This window comes from Lonchura striata, chromosome 1 (assembly GCF_050655825.1).
Source record: "Lonchura striata isolate lonStrDom1 chromosome 1, ASM5065582v1, whole genome shotgun sequence".
NCBI lineage: Eukaryota > Metazoa > Chordata > Aves > Passeriformes > Estrildidae > Lonchura > Lonchura striata.
Window position 1 is genome coordinate 43602114 of NC_140703.1, and position 18047 is coordinate 43620160.

At 38.3% G+C, this 18047-nt stretch overlaps 1 protein-coding gene across 1 annotated transcript in view; it reads right to left on the bottom strand.

Moving 5' to 3' along the window:
• The window catches only part of TRPC6 (transient receptor potential cation channel subfamily C member 6), a 76379-nt gene that overhangs the window by 24819 nt on the left and 33513 nt on the right, over positions 1 to 18047 (bottom strand). The window contains exon 2 of the mRNA XM_021529330.4: positions 6030 to 6804. Coding sequence (XP_021385005.1) covers positions 6030 to 6804 — 775 coding nt within the window. The remainder of the gene's footprint in view (positions 1 to 6029; positions 6805 to 18047) is intronic.

Below are 18047 nucleotides of genomic sequence, written 5' to 3' on the forward strand. Positions count from 1 at the left end.
CATTTTTTGAGAGTAATATTTCACCTTCTGTTTGGCTTTCATTTTTGTGCAGAAGCTAAGTTTCACTATTCAGTATTTTTACCACATGAATTTTCTCTTCCAAATGAAAGGAAAATTAGCCATTTTAAATTCATAGATAAGGAAGAAACATAGAAGCAACTACCCACCCTTGCACGGTTAACTACTCACTTTTCCAAACTTATATTTGACCCTTGAATACTAATATAAGAAACCAAGTAACTTTCAATAAACATAAGAACAATATCATCTGGCCTTCATAAGAACTTATGAAGCCTTATTAGTGTGTGTATTTTTTTTGGTAGAAGATAGGTACATACATCCACACACACATCCACACTCTTCATCTGTATTTTCAGCTCAAGTGACCAACAACTGAATAGGACTTGCAAAACATGATATGAGGAGATCATTATTTTACAGGAGAATTATCCCTTCTGAATTTAGGTTTGTACACAGTACCACAGTATATATTAGCACCCCTTAAATTCGTCCATAAAATGCATCAGTTTATTTTCTCATTTGCAAATACAATAAAACATTTCCCCCTTCCATGAAAAACTGCCACAGCTGTGACCAGTGGTGGTAGACAGTCGGGTTATGGCAAATGAGCTTTGGGAAACTGAGCAGTTCCCATCACTTGCTCCACCTCAGCCATGGCACAGGTAAAGTCAGCTGAAGGCAGAACAAAAATGAAATGACAGCAAATATGACTGATACATTCTTCAGTGTCTCTCTGTCACACACACAAATAAAGCTCCCCCTCCCTGGGTCTCACGTGTCTCCTACAATTTATGTGAGCCAAGGGAACCGGGCAATTTGTTTGGCTTAACTTATTTTCAAAAATGGACAAAGGCATGGATAATGAGCTCTCCTTTACTGCATGTTGTAAACTTAGTGTTTTAAAAAACAGACATTCCTGAAAATCTTTAGAGTGCAGTTAGAAATTAAATTACAGTTGGAGGCTTGTAACAACATTGGCTCAGGGCTCCTCAGCAGTTTAGGAAAAAAACAAATTGTGCCAAATTTCACACCACCAAAGATGAGGGAGCAGTACTAGCTGCTCCCACCTGCAGAAGGGAGGTGATGATTTGGGGTGAGCACTGTGGGGAGAAGGAACTAGGGGAACAATGCTGGGGGCGGAGGGGTGAGAGTGACACTGCTGAGAGGAGTCACCTGTCCTTAAAGTGGCAGACTGTCTTGGGGTGCCAAGTAAGGGAGCAAGCAGACTCTTGTCACTCTGAAAACCTCAATTGACCATGCCCTGCTTTACCTCTGACATGCATATGAGACCACAGCCAGGAGACCAGGAGAGCATCACTACAGCTAGTATCTCCCAAAGGAAAGACTCTTATCACACAGTCCCCTGTGACCAGTCACAGGCCCCTGCTGCCCTGCAGATTGTGCCTCGGATGAGAAAGCTCTCAGGATGCAGGATGACACTGAACCCCATGGATGAGACGGAGCAGTGCTCCAGACCATGTCCTGGCTCTGCTCAGTGATCTGTAGAGGTCAAGATCAGAAATATGGATACTGCTCTACTAAAACTTAGGATTTCAAAGTGGGATGTAATGTTGAATTTAGGTGTCACAGTAGGTAGCTAAATACATTATTTCCCTTTCAAAGGTGGCCCTTACACTTTCTGTGCTTCACTCCTTCTCTAACATGTGATGTTCTTTTTCTTCAGGAAAGCTGACAACAGCTGTAGTGAAGACAGGAGTTCCATTTCTGTAATGGCAGTTGTATAAATGAAAAACAAACAAACAAAAAAACCCAGAAAGTTAGATTTTGAGATGGTAAATTGAATTTTGCTTCTCATCAGAAAAGCAAATTCAGTAATATATCTATGTTTAACTTGAAAACACATTTTCCATTTCATCCCTTTAAACAACAAACCAGTCAGTTGCCATTATAGTTGCAGTGGACTTTATAATAAATGCTAATCTTATCCATTTTGATAATACAGAACTGGGCCACAACTGTCTCTCTCAAAACTTCAGGTCACATCTCTGCAGGACAATATTTGTCATGTATCATCTACATCTTTATGTATATAGTAAAGGTATTAGCTTTTAGGTGGGCAAACCATTGAGATGACAGAAAACATGAAGACCATCTCCAAAAAAAAAAAATATTCTATATGATATCAAACTTTGTAAAGCTGCACACTAAGTCATGTCCTGCACTTGCGTTGAGGCAATCCCTAGTGCAAGCACGGGCTGGGCAAAGAAAGGATCAAGAAAAACCACAGGAAGTAGGACAGGGTGTGTTGTGGATGAAAAACTTAACGTGAGCCAGCAATGTGAGACTGCAGCCTAGAGTCAGCTGTGTCCTGAGCTGCATCCAAAGCAGTGTGGGCAGCAGGGGCAGGGAGGGGATTCTGCCCCTCTGCTCTGCTGTGCTCAGACCCCACCTGCAGGGCTTGTCCAGCTCTGGAGTCCCCAACATAAGAAAGAGATTCACTTGTTGGAGCAAGTCCAAAGGAGGCCAACAGAGACCATCAGAGGGCTGGAGCACCTCTCCCATGCAGACAGGCTTAGAGAGATGGGGCCGTTCAGCCTGGAGAAGATGAGGCTCCAGAGAGACCTCATAGAACCTTCCAGTGCCTAAAGGGGCTCCAAGAGAGCTGGAGAGGGACTTCAGAAAAAGGCCTGGTGGGACAGGACCAGAGCCAATGTCCTTAAGCTGAAGGAGCACAGGTTTAGACTATATATTAGGAAAATATTCTTTACTTTAAGAGTGGTAGGGCACTGGAATAGGTTGTCCTTAGAGGATTTTCCATCCCTGGAGATGTTCAAGACCATGTTAGATAGGGGTCTGAGTAACTTGGCCAATGGAAGGTTCCCTGCCCTAGCAGTGGGGCTGGAAATAAAGGGTCTTTAAGGTCACTTACAGCCTAAACCATTTGCTGGTTCTATGACACAAAACTAAATTAAATAGTCTTCAGAAAATCCTGAAGATCTCAGAATTACTTAAGAACCTTGAATTAGCTATTTGTTTGGTACAGAAATATTTTTATGCTGTGCTTTACACACCAGTCCAGCTATTCTTCCTTCAGAAGTAATCTACTTTATTCTGATTTTACTCCTAATAAAGTATTTTTTCTCCAAAACACTCTTGAATACTGCAACACTTTTAATACCTGCAACAAAATGCAAAAGGCGTGTAATTCTGGATGACAGTACTGCATGGGTTTGTAGAAAGAAAGGGATTTATTCCAGAGAATAATAGTTTCCCCTGACTATGGTATTTCCTATTTTGTATGACACAGTTTCAGGGCCAGTGTTCTCTCTAATATTGGAAGAGAGAAACAACTTATAGGACAGTCACAAAACAACCAGCATCACAGTTTAGCACTGATCCTTCCTTTGCCTCTGAGGAAGACCTGGAAATTACCTGTGTCACTGCTGCCATAGGCAACCACTTGAAAGTTTCCCTGCTACAATAAAGAAGCACTATAAAATAGGTAACCTAAAATGGTGTGTTACCAGAAACCTCAGTTTTAATTTAGGTAAGATTTGAAATACTTTAAATGGCTCAGGCTAACCCTAGGTGGAGCTAAAGATTTGCCATGTCCACTTAACCTATGCTCTAAAAATATACTTGTTTTGGTTACACTGACACATGTAAAGCATTTTTACCAAACCCACACTTTTATGCAGTGACCACATTCTCCAAATAATTGTAACAAACTCCTGAAATAAAGCAAGGGTAACAATTTTTTAGATTAATTGCTGCAAGCAGGGATATAAGCTTACAGGAGTGCAAACAAGCCCAGACCCAGTAAAGCTGACAGTCTCCATTTCTTGTAACTTTTACACACTTGTACTCCCTCCACTGAACCTAAGGCAGGTATTTTGCAGTCAAGTCTCTGGCCTGTCTAGATATTGTAAATATCACTGCTTATCAATAGTGTAAATGTCAGCTCTCATAAATTCAGTTATAAATGTACTCCACAGTCTTTAATATTTATCCAGAACCAACACATGGTTTTAATATCTAAAAAACATTCCCGAAAGACATTATGTTGCCAGTTTCCTGCTCTCCAAATTTTTGGAGAGTTAAATTTTGCCTTGTGCTTGTGCTCCTCAGGGCTCATATTCCACTCCACTCTCTCCAAAGAGTATGCATATTCCCAGCAGAGCCTGGATGATAAATGCCCAGCAGTATGGAGCTGCTTTGTCTCTCATCTCCTGTTTCTGCTGAGGGACAGTATCCAAAATCTGTTAAAATTCTCTGTACAACACTAAGCTAGAAGTGAAGCTCTCATTTTACAGAGAGCAACTAAGACAAAAGAGGAACTGGAAAAGCAAAAGTCACCAAAGAAGGACCTCCTCATGGCACTTCAGAGCTGGCTACAGAAGCTTGTTCTGTGACCCAGCCTACTTAGGTTCTCACCTGTGTACTCCATTCCCTCCCTGGTGGTGCCACGGACAGGTACTGTGCTCCCATTCATCTCACTGATTGTGTTCTGCAGCATACATTTGAAGGGCACCTCTGGCTGCTCCAGATGATGAGTTTATTTATCTTTATAATAATCTTAGCTTGTGCCACTCCAACTGTGGTAAAGGGATCTATACAGTTCCTACAAATCAGACATGCCATTTATCTCAATATAGCTGTGAACTTAACAGGCTGCACTTATGGTTTATGAAAAATGGTCTTTAGCTCTGTTCTAAATTTACTCTGTTTTAAGTTCATCAAGTCCTTTTGTTTCCATCAGCAGCTGCTAAAGAGAAAGAACTATGTGGTTTCAATAATCTTCATTGAACTATACATGAAATCAGTGGATGAAGTCTCAGTCCACTGAGGTCCTAAACGTTTCTGCCAGGGACTTCATGGGGCAGACATTAATTTTCTGCAATAATCTCAAATGGCCCTCCCAGCATTTTGGGGGGTTTTTTTACTTCCTTCCAATTTCAGCAGTTCAGCTGCTGTTTTTAAGATCACCTTGTACATTTCTCTTCCTTATTTTCCCTCTCCAATAAATACTCCAGCTTCTGGTGCCATCTATGAACACAAGTCCAGGGGAATTCATCCAGAACTGCAGCACCTCAGCTCAGGCTGGCTGAGAAGAGACAGGTTCACAGTTTTGTGAACTGTAGCACTGCTAAGATTATTGTTAAATATTGATCATGATAACTTCAAACACTTGCTAACACAATGTTGGAAATTATTCTGTTATAGCTTTGGAAGGATGTTGATCTCCTGCTAGTGAAGTCTATATATATTGCCCTGTCACAGGAGCATCTGCTTTCGACAGGGTCCCATGAGGCAAACCCACGCTAAGTGATTTTAGCTAATCCAGGTCATAAATAACATTGGCAATGTTTGCACAAGGCCTGACTTTGCCTTTACTGACAGGTAACACCTTACATTCTTACTGCCTTAACTCATGCTTCAAGAGACTGTGGAGCCTGGGTCTCAACTATTAATATTTTTTTTCAAAAACATGCATTTATGAAATACTAAAATTTCTAACACTGAAACAGCCTTTTAATTCTAGAGAGTTCAAATATAACCAAGCACAAATAAGTAAGAAAAAGGAAGAAGTGAACAGAAATATCAGAATAGCACATTAGAAAGGAGGACATTTCTTTAGAATCCTCCCTGTGAAGGAATGCAATACACTGTAAGTATGAAAGCTTCAAGTCCAAATACAAGAAACTAAAGTGAATGCGTGAGCGTTTAATAAATCATGCAACTTGTCTGCCATAAGTGACTTAAATGTACCACTTTAGTCTCCTCTTTCCCCTGCCCTAAACCAGCTTCAGCCATGGGTTTGAAGGGCCTCCTTCATTCTCCCGCCTGACAGGAAGTAGAAAATTAGTTCATTGGCACATTCTACATAAGCAGCATGAATTACAATTGGCACATGGCAATGGGATATGCACAAAGATTTAAATCTTCCATTCATTAAAAACTGTGTCTTTTCCCACATTATTTTGCTGATTTATGAAGGATAAAGTTTGCAGTTCTGTGTCTGCCATAATCAGCGTCCCTCTACTCACCTTGAACTCTTTTTCAATGTTGGCAAGCACAGCCAGCTCATTGCTGAGCTCTAAGGCAGTCATGACAGGGTCTTCACTGGACAAAGACAGGTAAGCAGGGCTGGCCAGACCTTTGTAGGCATTGATCCTGGATCTAGAATGGCTGAAAGAGTCATGCTTTTGTTTCTGATTGCACTCACTGCACTTGCAGAAGTAGTCGTGTGGCCTGTCGATGCGAGCTCCTTTCCGCAGCAGGGTGTGCACGATCTCGTACTCGTGGCAGTGAGCGGCCAGAATGATGGGCGTGACGTCGTGGGAGAACCGCGTGCCGTCCTCGTCGTACGCGTAGAAGTCATCGTGCTGCAGCTCCGACTGGCTGGGACTCAGAGCCAGCCTCTTGCCTTCGGCAAACGCGGGGTGGTTCAGGATGGCTTCCACTATCCGAACGTAGCCCTTGCTAATGGCCAAAAGCAAGGCGTCCCCCACCCGGGCCAGATTCTCCTTCTTCAGCAGCAGCTCTGTGATCTCCAGGTGCTCGTTGGCCACCGCCAGCTGCAAGGCGTTCTGTCCCATGTAGTCCACGCAGTTGACATTGAGAGAGGGACATTCTTCCAGCATTTTGCGAACCACCGGAATATTTCCGTACTCGGCGGCATCCAGGAAGCGCTCCTCCTCCAGGGACAGGCTGGTGGAGTGGTCATTGAACATGTAGGCAGGCCCCCGGCTGGCCTGCCTCCTGCCCTTCTCCCGCAGGATGGTCTGTCGCCGCAGCGCCAGTCTGCTCTCGCTGCCCCGGCTGTGTGCACACAGAGAAATCATTAGTTGTTCTGTATGCAAGGGCATTTCCACTTTGAATAATAATTAATAAAAATATCCTACTTCTTTATCTGCTGTGTATTTTGAATGCAGCAGGGACACCAGAAACCCTGCTCTCGATGCATCTGATAACCACGGTTAACTACAGAACCCGACAATCTGTAGCCAGCTACATTTTATTTCAACAAGAAGAAAATGGTGTCATCAATCATCCTTTAAAACTACACTTTTTTTCCTTATTTTGTCCTCCCAGCTCAGAGTGAGAATAAGCCACAGTGTGAAAGGAGTCAGCAGTTATGGGATGAGAAATGAGAGATTGCTCAGGACAGCAGGGCACACAAAGATGGAAACTCTCTAAACTTCCTTCTGCTTCACAAAAGCAGTCAGGTTGACTTCACCTGCTCTTATTCTCTCTACTTCAGCCACCATCTAACTTATATTTTGGCTCTGGTTTCTCCTCTTCACCCTGCTGATATTTTTCTGACGTCTATAATGGAATGTTCAGGCACTGAATCTGGACAAGACAAAAGCACATCAAATACATTGTATGACATCTCTTACATCCCATCTCCACCATTCTTTTCATTATTGCAGTTCATAATCTTGATATGCTATTTATTCCTTCACTCAGGGGCTTGCCAACAAATCCTGCTAATTCTTGATTCATGATAGCTCTGAAATGTTGTCCAGTCTGCTACTACTGAAATCCTCAGCTATTTCCAACCATAATTATTAAATACCTTATTAATTATTATTTAATCATTATTAGAAAGTGAACATATCAAACTTAAGTTTTCTGAGAAATGTTACAAAATGTGCTATATTCTCTTTAAAAATAAGAAAGTCTAATTCACTAATTCAACCTTATTTCAGCCAATTAAGATCCCAATCTTCAGTAGAAATTAAATTGCAAATAATTTTCTCTTCTAGAATTACTCTGCTAAACTACTTAATATTCCTCAAAACTTCATCTTTTTCTTTACTGAACAGTATCTTAATTATTCTTTACATACATATGCTCAAATACACTTCACTACAGTCAGTATTTCCCACAAAAAATAACCATTAGCATTATTTTATTCATTAAATACTAATGAATATTAATTTAAATGTCAGTAAAAAAAATTAGTCCTTTGTAATTCAAAATTTCTTCACAAAAAGTAACATTAGAAAGTATTATTTGTTCTAAGTAGTTTAGATTTAGCTCTAATATAAATTTTCTTTCTACATCTTGCCTTCTCTGTTCTAAAGAAACTGTCTCTGCAACTTTGGAAATACCTGAAATTGCCAAAGTCTTAAATATAAAAGGATCATTTTTCTGCAAGATAATAATAGATATGGAATGAGGAATATATCACAACTGACAACACTAACTATTAATTACAATTATTAGTTTCATTATTTGATATTTTTAATAAATAATTTTTCAGAATTGCTAGTAGGGAAGCACTAAATATTTAAATCAAGCAAAGAAATGTTTAATTTTATGTTTAAATTTATTTTGAAAGCAAACCTTTTTCCCTACTGATAAATGAGAATCCTATGAACTGTGAAATGTAGCTCTGAAAAAAACTATATGAGGTGTTTTTTTATATTTATCCTAGTTTTCCTGTGTATGTGTTCAATTCTATAACCTTGCTGTATTTTCACAATTCAGTGACATCACATTTGTGCAACATCAAAAAAGCAGTGCAAAATTTTATACACATTTTTTATTGATTTGTTCTTTTGTACCAGAGAAGGTCCTTAGCAGTGTGAGGTGTTACCTACATTTAAGGTAGACTGACTTGGGCTTTAATTTAACCAACCAGACACAGAGTCCTGAGACCTGGCATCCAAGGGTGCAGAGGGAGAAATCATGGCAAGGTTGCTCTCTACCATCTTTTAAGTGCACCAGGTTTTCCAACTTTCTTAGCTCCACACTGGCTTCTCAGATTTGAGTAAAATGATTATTTAACTGCAGTAGCTCCCTATCTATATAATTCCCTAGCTATCTTGAACTGCTTATTTCTTCTGTGCAGCAACCAACTACTGTTAAATGTAATTTAAATAATTTATACTGAAGTTATTTCACAGGACAGAATAATTTAGGTTGGAATAGACCTCCTAGATCATCAAGTCCAACCTCTGACTGATCACTACCTTGTCAGCCTCACTAAAGCATTAAGTATCAAGCACCAAGTGGCTGCACCACCTCCCTGTGCAGTCCTTTCTGATGCTTAACAAGCCTTTCCATGAAGAAATTCTTCCTGATGTCCAACTTGAGCCTCCTCTGAACAGATTATAAACAGATAATAAATTCAACTCACAACAAATCAGAACATATTTTTTAAACTTCTTCCAAATAATAAAGATGTGTTCAGTGTAGACTCAAATCTTAGTTAAATTATCAATAACAACATCATTGATATAAAATATGCATCTTTATGTGTCCTGCAAAACTAAACTAGTATAAAATTATTTTGCTAGCATTTGATCCTTGAACAAGGAGACAAATCCTTCAACAGAATCCTGGTCATCACTTTTTGCTAAGATACATCAGCTTCAGCAGTCTGGGGTGATTAACTGACCCAGTATAATGCTAATGGGGACAGATCTTACTGCTTAAAACTGAGGCAAAGGAAGCACTGAGTACCTCAGCTTCACTTGGGTCCTTTGTCACTGGGTCCACCAGCCTAATCAGTCTGAGGTGGTGAACTGACACAGCCCACAGCCAAAAGCTGCTGTTCATTAAACACTTCCTCTTTCATTTTTCAAATAAGGGAAAGAGATTCTATTTCTATTCTAACAATATATTCAGTATGGTTTATCAAAGCAAAGAGTAATCATTGCAGTGAAGAATACTTTGAATTAGTGTCTTTGTCTAGTACCACTTCCTCTTTCTTGCCTGCATTTAGAAGAAAATCATTGCTTAAATGGGATATTAAATACATACATTCCTCATACAGTAGCTCATCAACTGAATTAGAACATATTATAGAATGAAAAGGAATATATTTTTATTGTTTGCTGGCCTGTATCACATGTCTGATGCAGACCTCTATAATCTCAATGTAATCATTATTTTCTACATCAAATGCATTTCGTATGTATGAAATGAATGTCCTGGCTTGTCCATTTGCAACTACAGTTAATTAAATTTAAGGATCTGTCATTAAAACTGGTTCTTGCAGCACAAGGCTACAAGTATGTTTAATTGCAACTCAGAAAGCTGAATTTTCTGTTTTATTATTTCTGCTTAACTAGATAGAGAAGCAAACATTACTTCAGGAGTTTGTTTAGAAAAGTGTAAGAGACTTGATTGCCTCCAAGCTCAGGGAAAGGAATTTGATGATCCAGAAGAATATGTTCAGTCTTGTTTTATTGTGATGCTCTTACATTTATTTTACACTCACTAAGGTCCTTCCAATTCAGTTTTTTAATAGATGCCCATGTCACAATACTGGCCACATAAATCTTAAGGCCACTTGAAACCTCATCCTTCTCAGACTATAACTGTAGGTTGCAAGACACTGTCAATGTACTTTGGGGAAATGCAGTCTAAAGTACCATACTCATTACTCCTTAGTACTGAAGAGCCAGTATGATCAAGGCTGGAATATTGTAATCATTTTGGATATCATATTACACAAGGAGTTCTACAAAATTAGAAATTAAATGCAAAAGAGCAACAAAGGTCACACAGTCTCTACCATATCTTCCACTAGAAGCATGGTAAGATTGAGTTTGTGAATTATACAGGATGGTACTCCACTCATCTCACTTCCACCCTAGGATCAGTAGAAGTCTAGTATAAATTAGTCATTTATATCTTCTCTGTAGATAAAGGAGAGACATTTCTCCTACCTACTTTATAAGTAGAGAACCTATGTTTTCCCATTGTTTCAAAGAGAATCCCAGCAGATCAGGTGAGAGGCCTCCTTTAATGCATAGAATTTCACAGGAATATAGACTCAGATGGAGATGGAGTAAAGTCCCTTACAAGTACAGATATCACCTCAAACAATTCCCATTAAAATATCAGACTCTTTCTTGAAGAGTCTGATATTTTTCTTTTTTTTTTTCTTTTTCTTTTTTCAAGAGTCTTTCTTGCTGTCTTGCTGAAATTTTCTTGTCTGTCACTAATCCGACAGAAACACTAATCTTGAATTTGATTGTTCTAGTACTCAGAAACATTAACCTGATTTTCAGTCTAAATTTGAAAATCACCAATTGAGATCTATTTTACTCAAACTAAGTAGCACTTTCCTCTGACAGCAGTTACCTGCAAAGCACAAACTCATAGCAATTGTATCTCCTCTCAGCCTTCATCTTGCTGAGTGAAATTAATCTCATTTCCTGCTACATCCATGAGTTAAATCTGCCACAGAACAAAACCCTTATTGAGTACAGCTTCCTAAACTTAAAATACAGTAATCCCTTGGGTCAGTGTTTGTTGTAAAATTATTAGATACCATTTTTTTGGTGCAGCACATCTTTGGCTATCTCTCAGATGCATTTACATCCAAGAAATCACTTAGGCACTATGAATTCTCCTGTGAGGCAGAATTCTGCCTTTGCTGACTTTCCTTAATCAGGTTTCAGACAATGAGTCTCAGATTTATGAACTGAAAGAACTGTGCTGAAAGATCTGATTTTGACCCTCAACTCCCTTTGAGGATATGAACTGTCATTACAAAGAGTTGTGAAGCTGGGAAAGTTTGGGCATGGGAAACAACTGTGAGTATCTGCAGCATTAGAATCCAAAGTAAAATGTTTTGTAAGATATTCTGCAATATCTGCTAGAAGTTGAACAAGCTGATATAGTGACAGGTTAAAGTTCTCATCTTCCTTTACTCACTTAAAAGAGCTTATAATACTTTAAAATTACCTTATAAGAGTAATCTGTTAATGCATTTAAACTTGAGGTTTGGCTTTCCTTCAAAAGTTTTTAACCTTTAGAAGAAGACTGACATCTCAAGAATATATAAACTCAAAATATCCAACTTTGCTACTATCTTCAGGACCATGCTTTAGTAAGAGACCACACTGAAGTCCCTGACTTGCATATATGAATATAAAACCAGACAAAAAGCCTGCTGTTCTCATTAAAAGAAAATAAATGTGTACATATGTACACTGCCAGCAATGTAAAACTACAGGCTGGAAACATGGCAAGGAAGAAAGGAGGATGACACTATTTGCAGCATCCTAAAGAAAAAAAAAGTCATAGACACAAATGCTCTCAGAGCAAACTAAGTGGAGAAAGTTGTGTTGACACTCTGCTTTAATCACAAACTCATCAATCTTGTGAAGCTCAAGAATTTTGAAAATTGTCCAATCACTGTGACAACCATATCCACTGTTTGTTCAAAGTCAAGTACACAGCTGAAACAAGGCTGAAACCATTAGTAATCACTTCTGAACCAACTCTGCGGGGAAACTTCCAGAAAACTTTGAAGGCCATGAGCTTATTTTTACAAACAGAAGAAAAAAGCTAAACTAAATCAATAATTTTCAGATTTAATTCTCTTATGCTATTAGTAAACTCTCACTAATTAGCAATTAGCTAGGAGATCAGATAGGAAGAAATATCAAACAAGATCATTAGCACCAAACACCCAATAATAAATTAGCTTGAAACTATCTAATTATTTGGATTTGGATGTTCTGTTCTTCTACTGCCCTTGATTATACTTCTATATAAGAAATAAAAAATATATATGAAGCATATAACATAATATTATCTATAATCTGCCATTTTATTAAATTATATATAATATACATAAAATAATATCAGCATATATTATATTAAATAATATATTAAATAATATATATTAAATTAATATATTAAATAATAAATTAAAATAAATTACTATATTAAATAATATATATATTAAATAATATAAACTCCATCTATCTAGAGATAGGATGGGAGCCTAGACAGACACATGGTGTGAACCTCTATATTATACCATGCTAGGAGACAGAAAATGACAGGCTTTAGAAAGTAAGATTAAATTGAAATTCTAAATGTAAAGATAGTAAATATCTTGAAACAAGTATCTGAAAAACCTTGGGTTTTTCATCCTTTGACATGAGAATCCAAGGTTCCTCCATAACCCTTAGAAGTTGGTGGTGAATTATAAGTGAGCTGGGGCTGAAAACCACTGTGCATAACAAGCCAAAACCATCTGTGGACATGTACAATAAAGATTGCAAATAGTCACTGACAGTGACTGTCTTACAAGCAAGAAAACACCATAATTAACAACTTCTAAGTATTTAATTTTGTAGCAGATGAAAGGTAACAGTAAGAGCATTTTTCGCTCTTGTGGGGTTTTTATTAGAAGATGTACATCTAACACACAGTATGAAATATATAATCTTCAAGACTTTTATTTGAAATTTTGGTGCAGATTGATTCTGCAACTGTCCTGGAGGTCTTTCTGAAACCTGGACTGTCAAAGTTTTCTTTATGGAGTGCTGAGAAGTGTTTTCTCCAAGCTGATTGATTATGTTGTGCAAATGCTTTTGCACAGAAGCAGTTAAACACAATTATGTTTTAGAGCGTGTGTCATCAGTCACAGTTTGTGAACCTGGAAGGGTAATAGTCTGACAAACACTTTCTTCAGGAAATAAAAAAAGGTTTTTCTCTCTCTCTCCTGAAAAGTAGTTTAGTGGCTATCTAATGGATGATGGAGAGAAAGCACCCAAAATAAGGCAAACAAACATTTCCCAGGCTCCTTATTTCATTTGTCATTCATTAACCCTAATTTTCACCCTCAGCTGAGTAAAAAAAACAGTGGCTTATTATTGATGAAATAGTTTCCAACCACTGAAATGGGAATGACAAGTAAATAGAAGCATTTAGGGAAATGACTGGGAGAATAGTGTATGGATAAAAATGGCCTAAGGAGAAAAAGTAACCTGGCAAACTGTAACTGAGTCAGCTTGCAGATTTTTCAGGAACAACACAAAAGGTTATAGCACTGAGACTTCTTGAAGCTTTTAAAGAGGGATGTGAGACTTAAATTCTTTCCCAATAAAAAAAGGAGAAGAGAGTGCTTTACCAGCCCAGAGGCTTTTATACATCACAATTGCAAAGCAAAGCAAATAGATTTACTGAATATTCTGAATTGGAAGGGACCCATGAGAATTCTTGAGTCCAGCTCTGATGTAAACAGCCCAAATGAGCAATAAACCCACAGCCTTGGTGTTACTAGCACCATGCTCTGATCCCCCAACTGAGCTAACCTCAGGGTCAGCCTAGGATGGTAAGGCAAGGCAGATGACATGAAGAAATGGGTTGAGGCTGCTTAGAATGGAGTGTCAAAAGATAGCATCCTTTTCTTTCAGGACTAATATAATTTTAAGCTTTAAAAGACTTCTATGGATCTGGATTTTGTAGGTCTGAAGATTGAGATGTAACTGACCACATTCATAATTTCATTCTGGCTGCTGAAAACATTTGACAATAAACTTTATATAAAAATTTTAAAGCCTAATTTTAGTGTCATTACTGAAAAATTGAATTCCAGCTTTCCAGCAGCTGATCTTGCTCAGAATGGTGTCTAGCTATGTCTGCAAAACTAGTTCCTCTCTATGTAAAACCTGCTCAAACATTTTTCTCAACTGTAAAAAAATGTTGAATGCATTAATTCACCCTTTAAAATACAGTTTAATTAAAGTGTAATTGCCTATTTTCACAGCTTATTTGATCAATGTTCAACCTCAACTATGAGGTTGTTTAAAGATAGAAAATATTTATTTTTCTGTACTGTTTCTTGCAGAAAATACTGGTGTGTGCCCACCAGATGGAACACTTTATTAAGCTTGGCACTTGATAACACCACTGTTCTCCTCTATACCCAGCATCTAATAAAAAAAATACAGGATTCCACATTCCTTACATGTGTTTCAGGAAGTTCTTCTTGGTGCCTACTGTATAACTTAGTTGCAGCCTCTGCCCTTCTGGAGACAGACCTTAAAAAGTTCACTAGTTTAAGAATAGTAAAACAAACATCAAAGAGTATTAATAATTCAAATTAAAGCTAGTATTCTATCTTCTGGACTGGGGATAAAAAGGAAAATTAGAAGACATGAAATATAAAGTATGACTTTAGCATAGTTTTATCAGCTGGCTACTTTGCTAATTTGTGGGTTTTATATGAATACCTGGAGAACATCACAGTCTTCACTGTCACGTGTTTATAGAGGTATTCCACTTGCTTATGCCAAGGGATATGTTAAATTCTGTATTCCTACAGTCTTACGCATCACCATTTTGAGATGAAGTAAATAATTCATTTCTGAAGGTTTCTATATGGTTTTGTATTTGGGGTTTAAACAATTCATATAGGTCTATCTGAGCTGGCATGTTTTGTTAAATGTAATGTCTTGTCCCTTGTTCACCCCCCAGTAACCTGGCAATGCCTAACTCTGTCACTGCTGCTGATGCTCCTCGTTGAGGCTCCTTCTGTTAGCCCTGAAACCACCTCCCCTTTCAGAAACTCCATTTTCTGGTCAAGTGCTTTCTGCCCATTTCAAGCCACGCCTTTTGCAGGGCTATCAGAGCTGTACAGTGCAGCTCCCTGCCAGCAGGCTGCTGTGCCCAGCAGCTCTGGCGAGTTATGGCTTTCATTACTCACTGTCAGGAAGACCATTGTAGACAACAATTGCCAGGTGCCTGCTTGCCTCAAGCAAGCTTCTCCTCTCCACTAAGTATCACTGGCCTTTCTGTCTTAGTAAGCCACTTAAGCAATTTAAGAATTCCAGGCTTGACTTTATCTGAGATAGAAATTTAAGAACCATTTGTTTACCTAGATAGGAGCCTCCTGAAAAAGTACATCCAGTTCATATCAGAGTCACCACTGAAGTTTCCATAACTCTCTTCTCATTATTAGTATCATAAGACTACTCTCAATTATTTGTAGACTAAATCACTGAAGCTAACAAGTCATGGTTTTGTAAAACGAGGCTAAAACTTTATTCAGTTAGAAGGATCACAATCAATATAGTGGCTGTAACACAAATACAACTGTCTGCCTATGACAAACATGCCTCTATAAACAGAACATTATTACATTAGCAGTGAAATAGCAGACATCAACACCATAGTCCTTGTTACTTTCACAGAGTTCCTTAGGAATGAAGTGACAAGAAATCAAATAAAAGCAAGATACAATTCTCTTATATCTCATGGAACATTGTGCTACCGTGTAGTACGTGCTTTAGTGCTGTGTCCCACTGGTTATAAATAAAAGCACTTTAAATAAAGTGTGGATACTTGTACCAATGCTAAAACTGGATACAAACAGCAGATTTCTATGATATACAAACCACTTGATGTTGGCTCTCAACTGTTGGAAATGCTAAGATTCTTAAAGAGAAAATATATTTTAAACAATAAAGACATGGTTCAGTGTTTTTTTTTCTCCAAATCTTGTTGCATAAAATGTTGATCCCATAGAGATACAGGGACACATTTAATTTTTTTTTTAAATTTCAAAAGGATAAAGCCTTAGTTCTATTCAATTAAACAGGTTAATTCCTGTACTGTCATATTTTATACAGTGCAGCAGTTTTGCTAACTGCTTCATAAAATAGGTCAGGATGCTTTTTCATGAGCATTCTTTTAGAAACACTCCAAACCCTCTGCTCTGCTTTGGCTGCTCATGGCTACTGTTGTCCCATGTCATTCTGTGTCCTGACAGATGTGCCAGGATATCTCCAGGCTGATCCCAAGCAAGGAGCTATCTAAATGAAAATTAACATTTCTGAAATAAGTAAACTCCTCTTTTCCCCACATCCCTCCAGAAAAATGCTTACTCTATGCCCAGATCTCCAACCCAGGTTATCACACAGATGCAGACCCTTGTGCTGTCTCCCGGTGGGAGGCAGTGTGAGGACGGGAATCAGTGGCAGGAAGTGAGCAGAGGAGTTTTGATTCTAATACCAGTTTGTACCACAAAGACTACTGTCAACAGTAATCACTTAGACACAACTCTGTACTTTCCTTTGTATTTTCCTTTTGTTGAAACATTTACTGTGTGCTCTTACTCAAAATAGGCTACAATGCAAAATAAAGGAGATTTTTTTAAACCAGCATTTTGTATTCACTCATTAAGTGATCTATCTATGATGATGACAGATGTTTTAGAAGACAGGGAAAAAGCAGAATAGACATTTTTATGTGGATTTTCTCTATCAAGCTCTGGGTTGTGCTTTCCCATTTCACAATCACATAAACAGAACCTGGGCATATTAATCATATTTAGACCAGTAATAGTGGTCCTTCAGCTGAAAAAAACTGGAAAATGCAAAGCTGAAAGACTTGCATTGCTAGTTTTGGTGAATTCTAAACAGAAAACAGGTTGAAACCAATAAGTATGGAAGGGCCAGGTTATCTTCTCAGCATTTAATACTCCTGTCCACTCACTGTCTACAATTCACAAATAGGATGCCTGCAGCTGGCATCCTGCTCTGATTCCCTGCCCCAAGGACTGCTCATGCACAGCTCTCTTGCCTACAATTCTGAGTCCTCACAAGTCCATTAATGAAGAGCTACAGAGGATCCCAGAGACTGGCGGGAGCTGATGAAAATCAGAAACCCATTTACACACACACCCCCTCTATCTAAAGAATATATGCCAATGCATTGACAGAACAATACTTTCAAACCTCTCTGGAGACACATCACCCTTTTATCATGTGCATTTTCCTTCTGCCATGTCTTCTTCAATTTTGACCACAAATAGGCGTGTTTTTAAGTAGCACTTGGAAGGAGAGCTGATCGTTTATTCTGCCTGTCCTCCTTTCTTTTGCATTTATTTTTTTTCAGAAACAAGTACAAGCAGGGCCTGTAACTTATTCCTACAAAAGAAACTGAAGAAAAGGGAGCAGGAAGTAAATGGACAGATTACTGATCCAAAGCAAGGCAAAGAAGGTGTTCTGTCATACTGTGCAGTTAATATGTGCAACATGTCACGCAATGCTACAGGTGATAAAAACTAACAACAGACTCAAGGGGCAGCTAGACAAATTCAGCCAACAAAAATCCACTGCTGGGATTGAATTGCCTCTTTTCTATATATTTATATTTAGACACAGATCATGTGTATACCAAATATTTTATATAATTGCATATAGTTGCCTACATGAGAAAGTTTTCTTGAACCATTCCCATGTCTGTAGGTGTTTGCATAGCCTAGAGCACATTCCAAAAGCTTCTGTTATGATCTA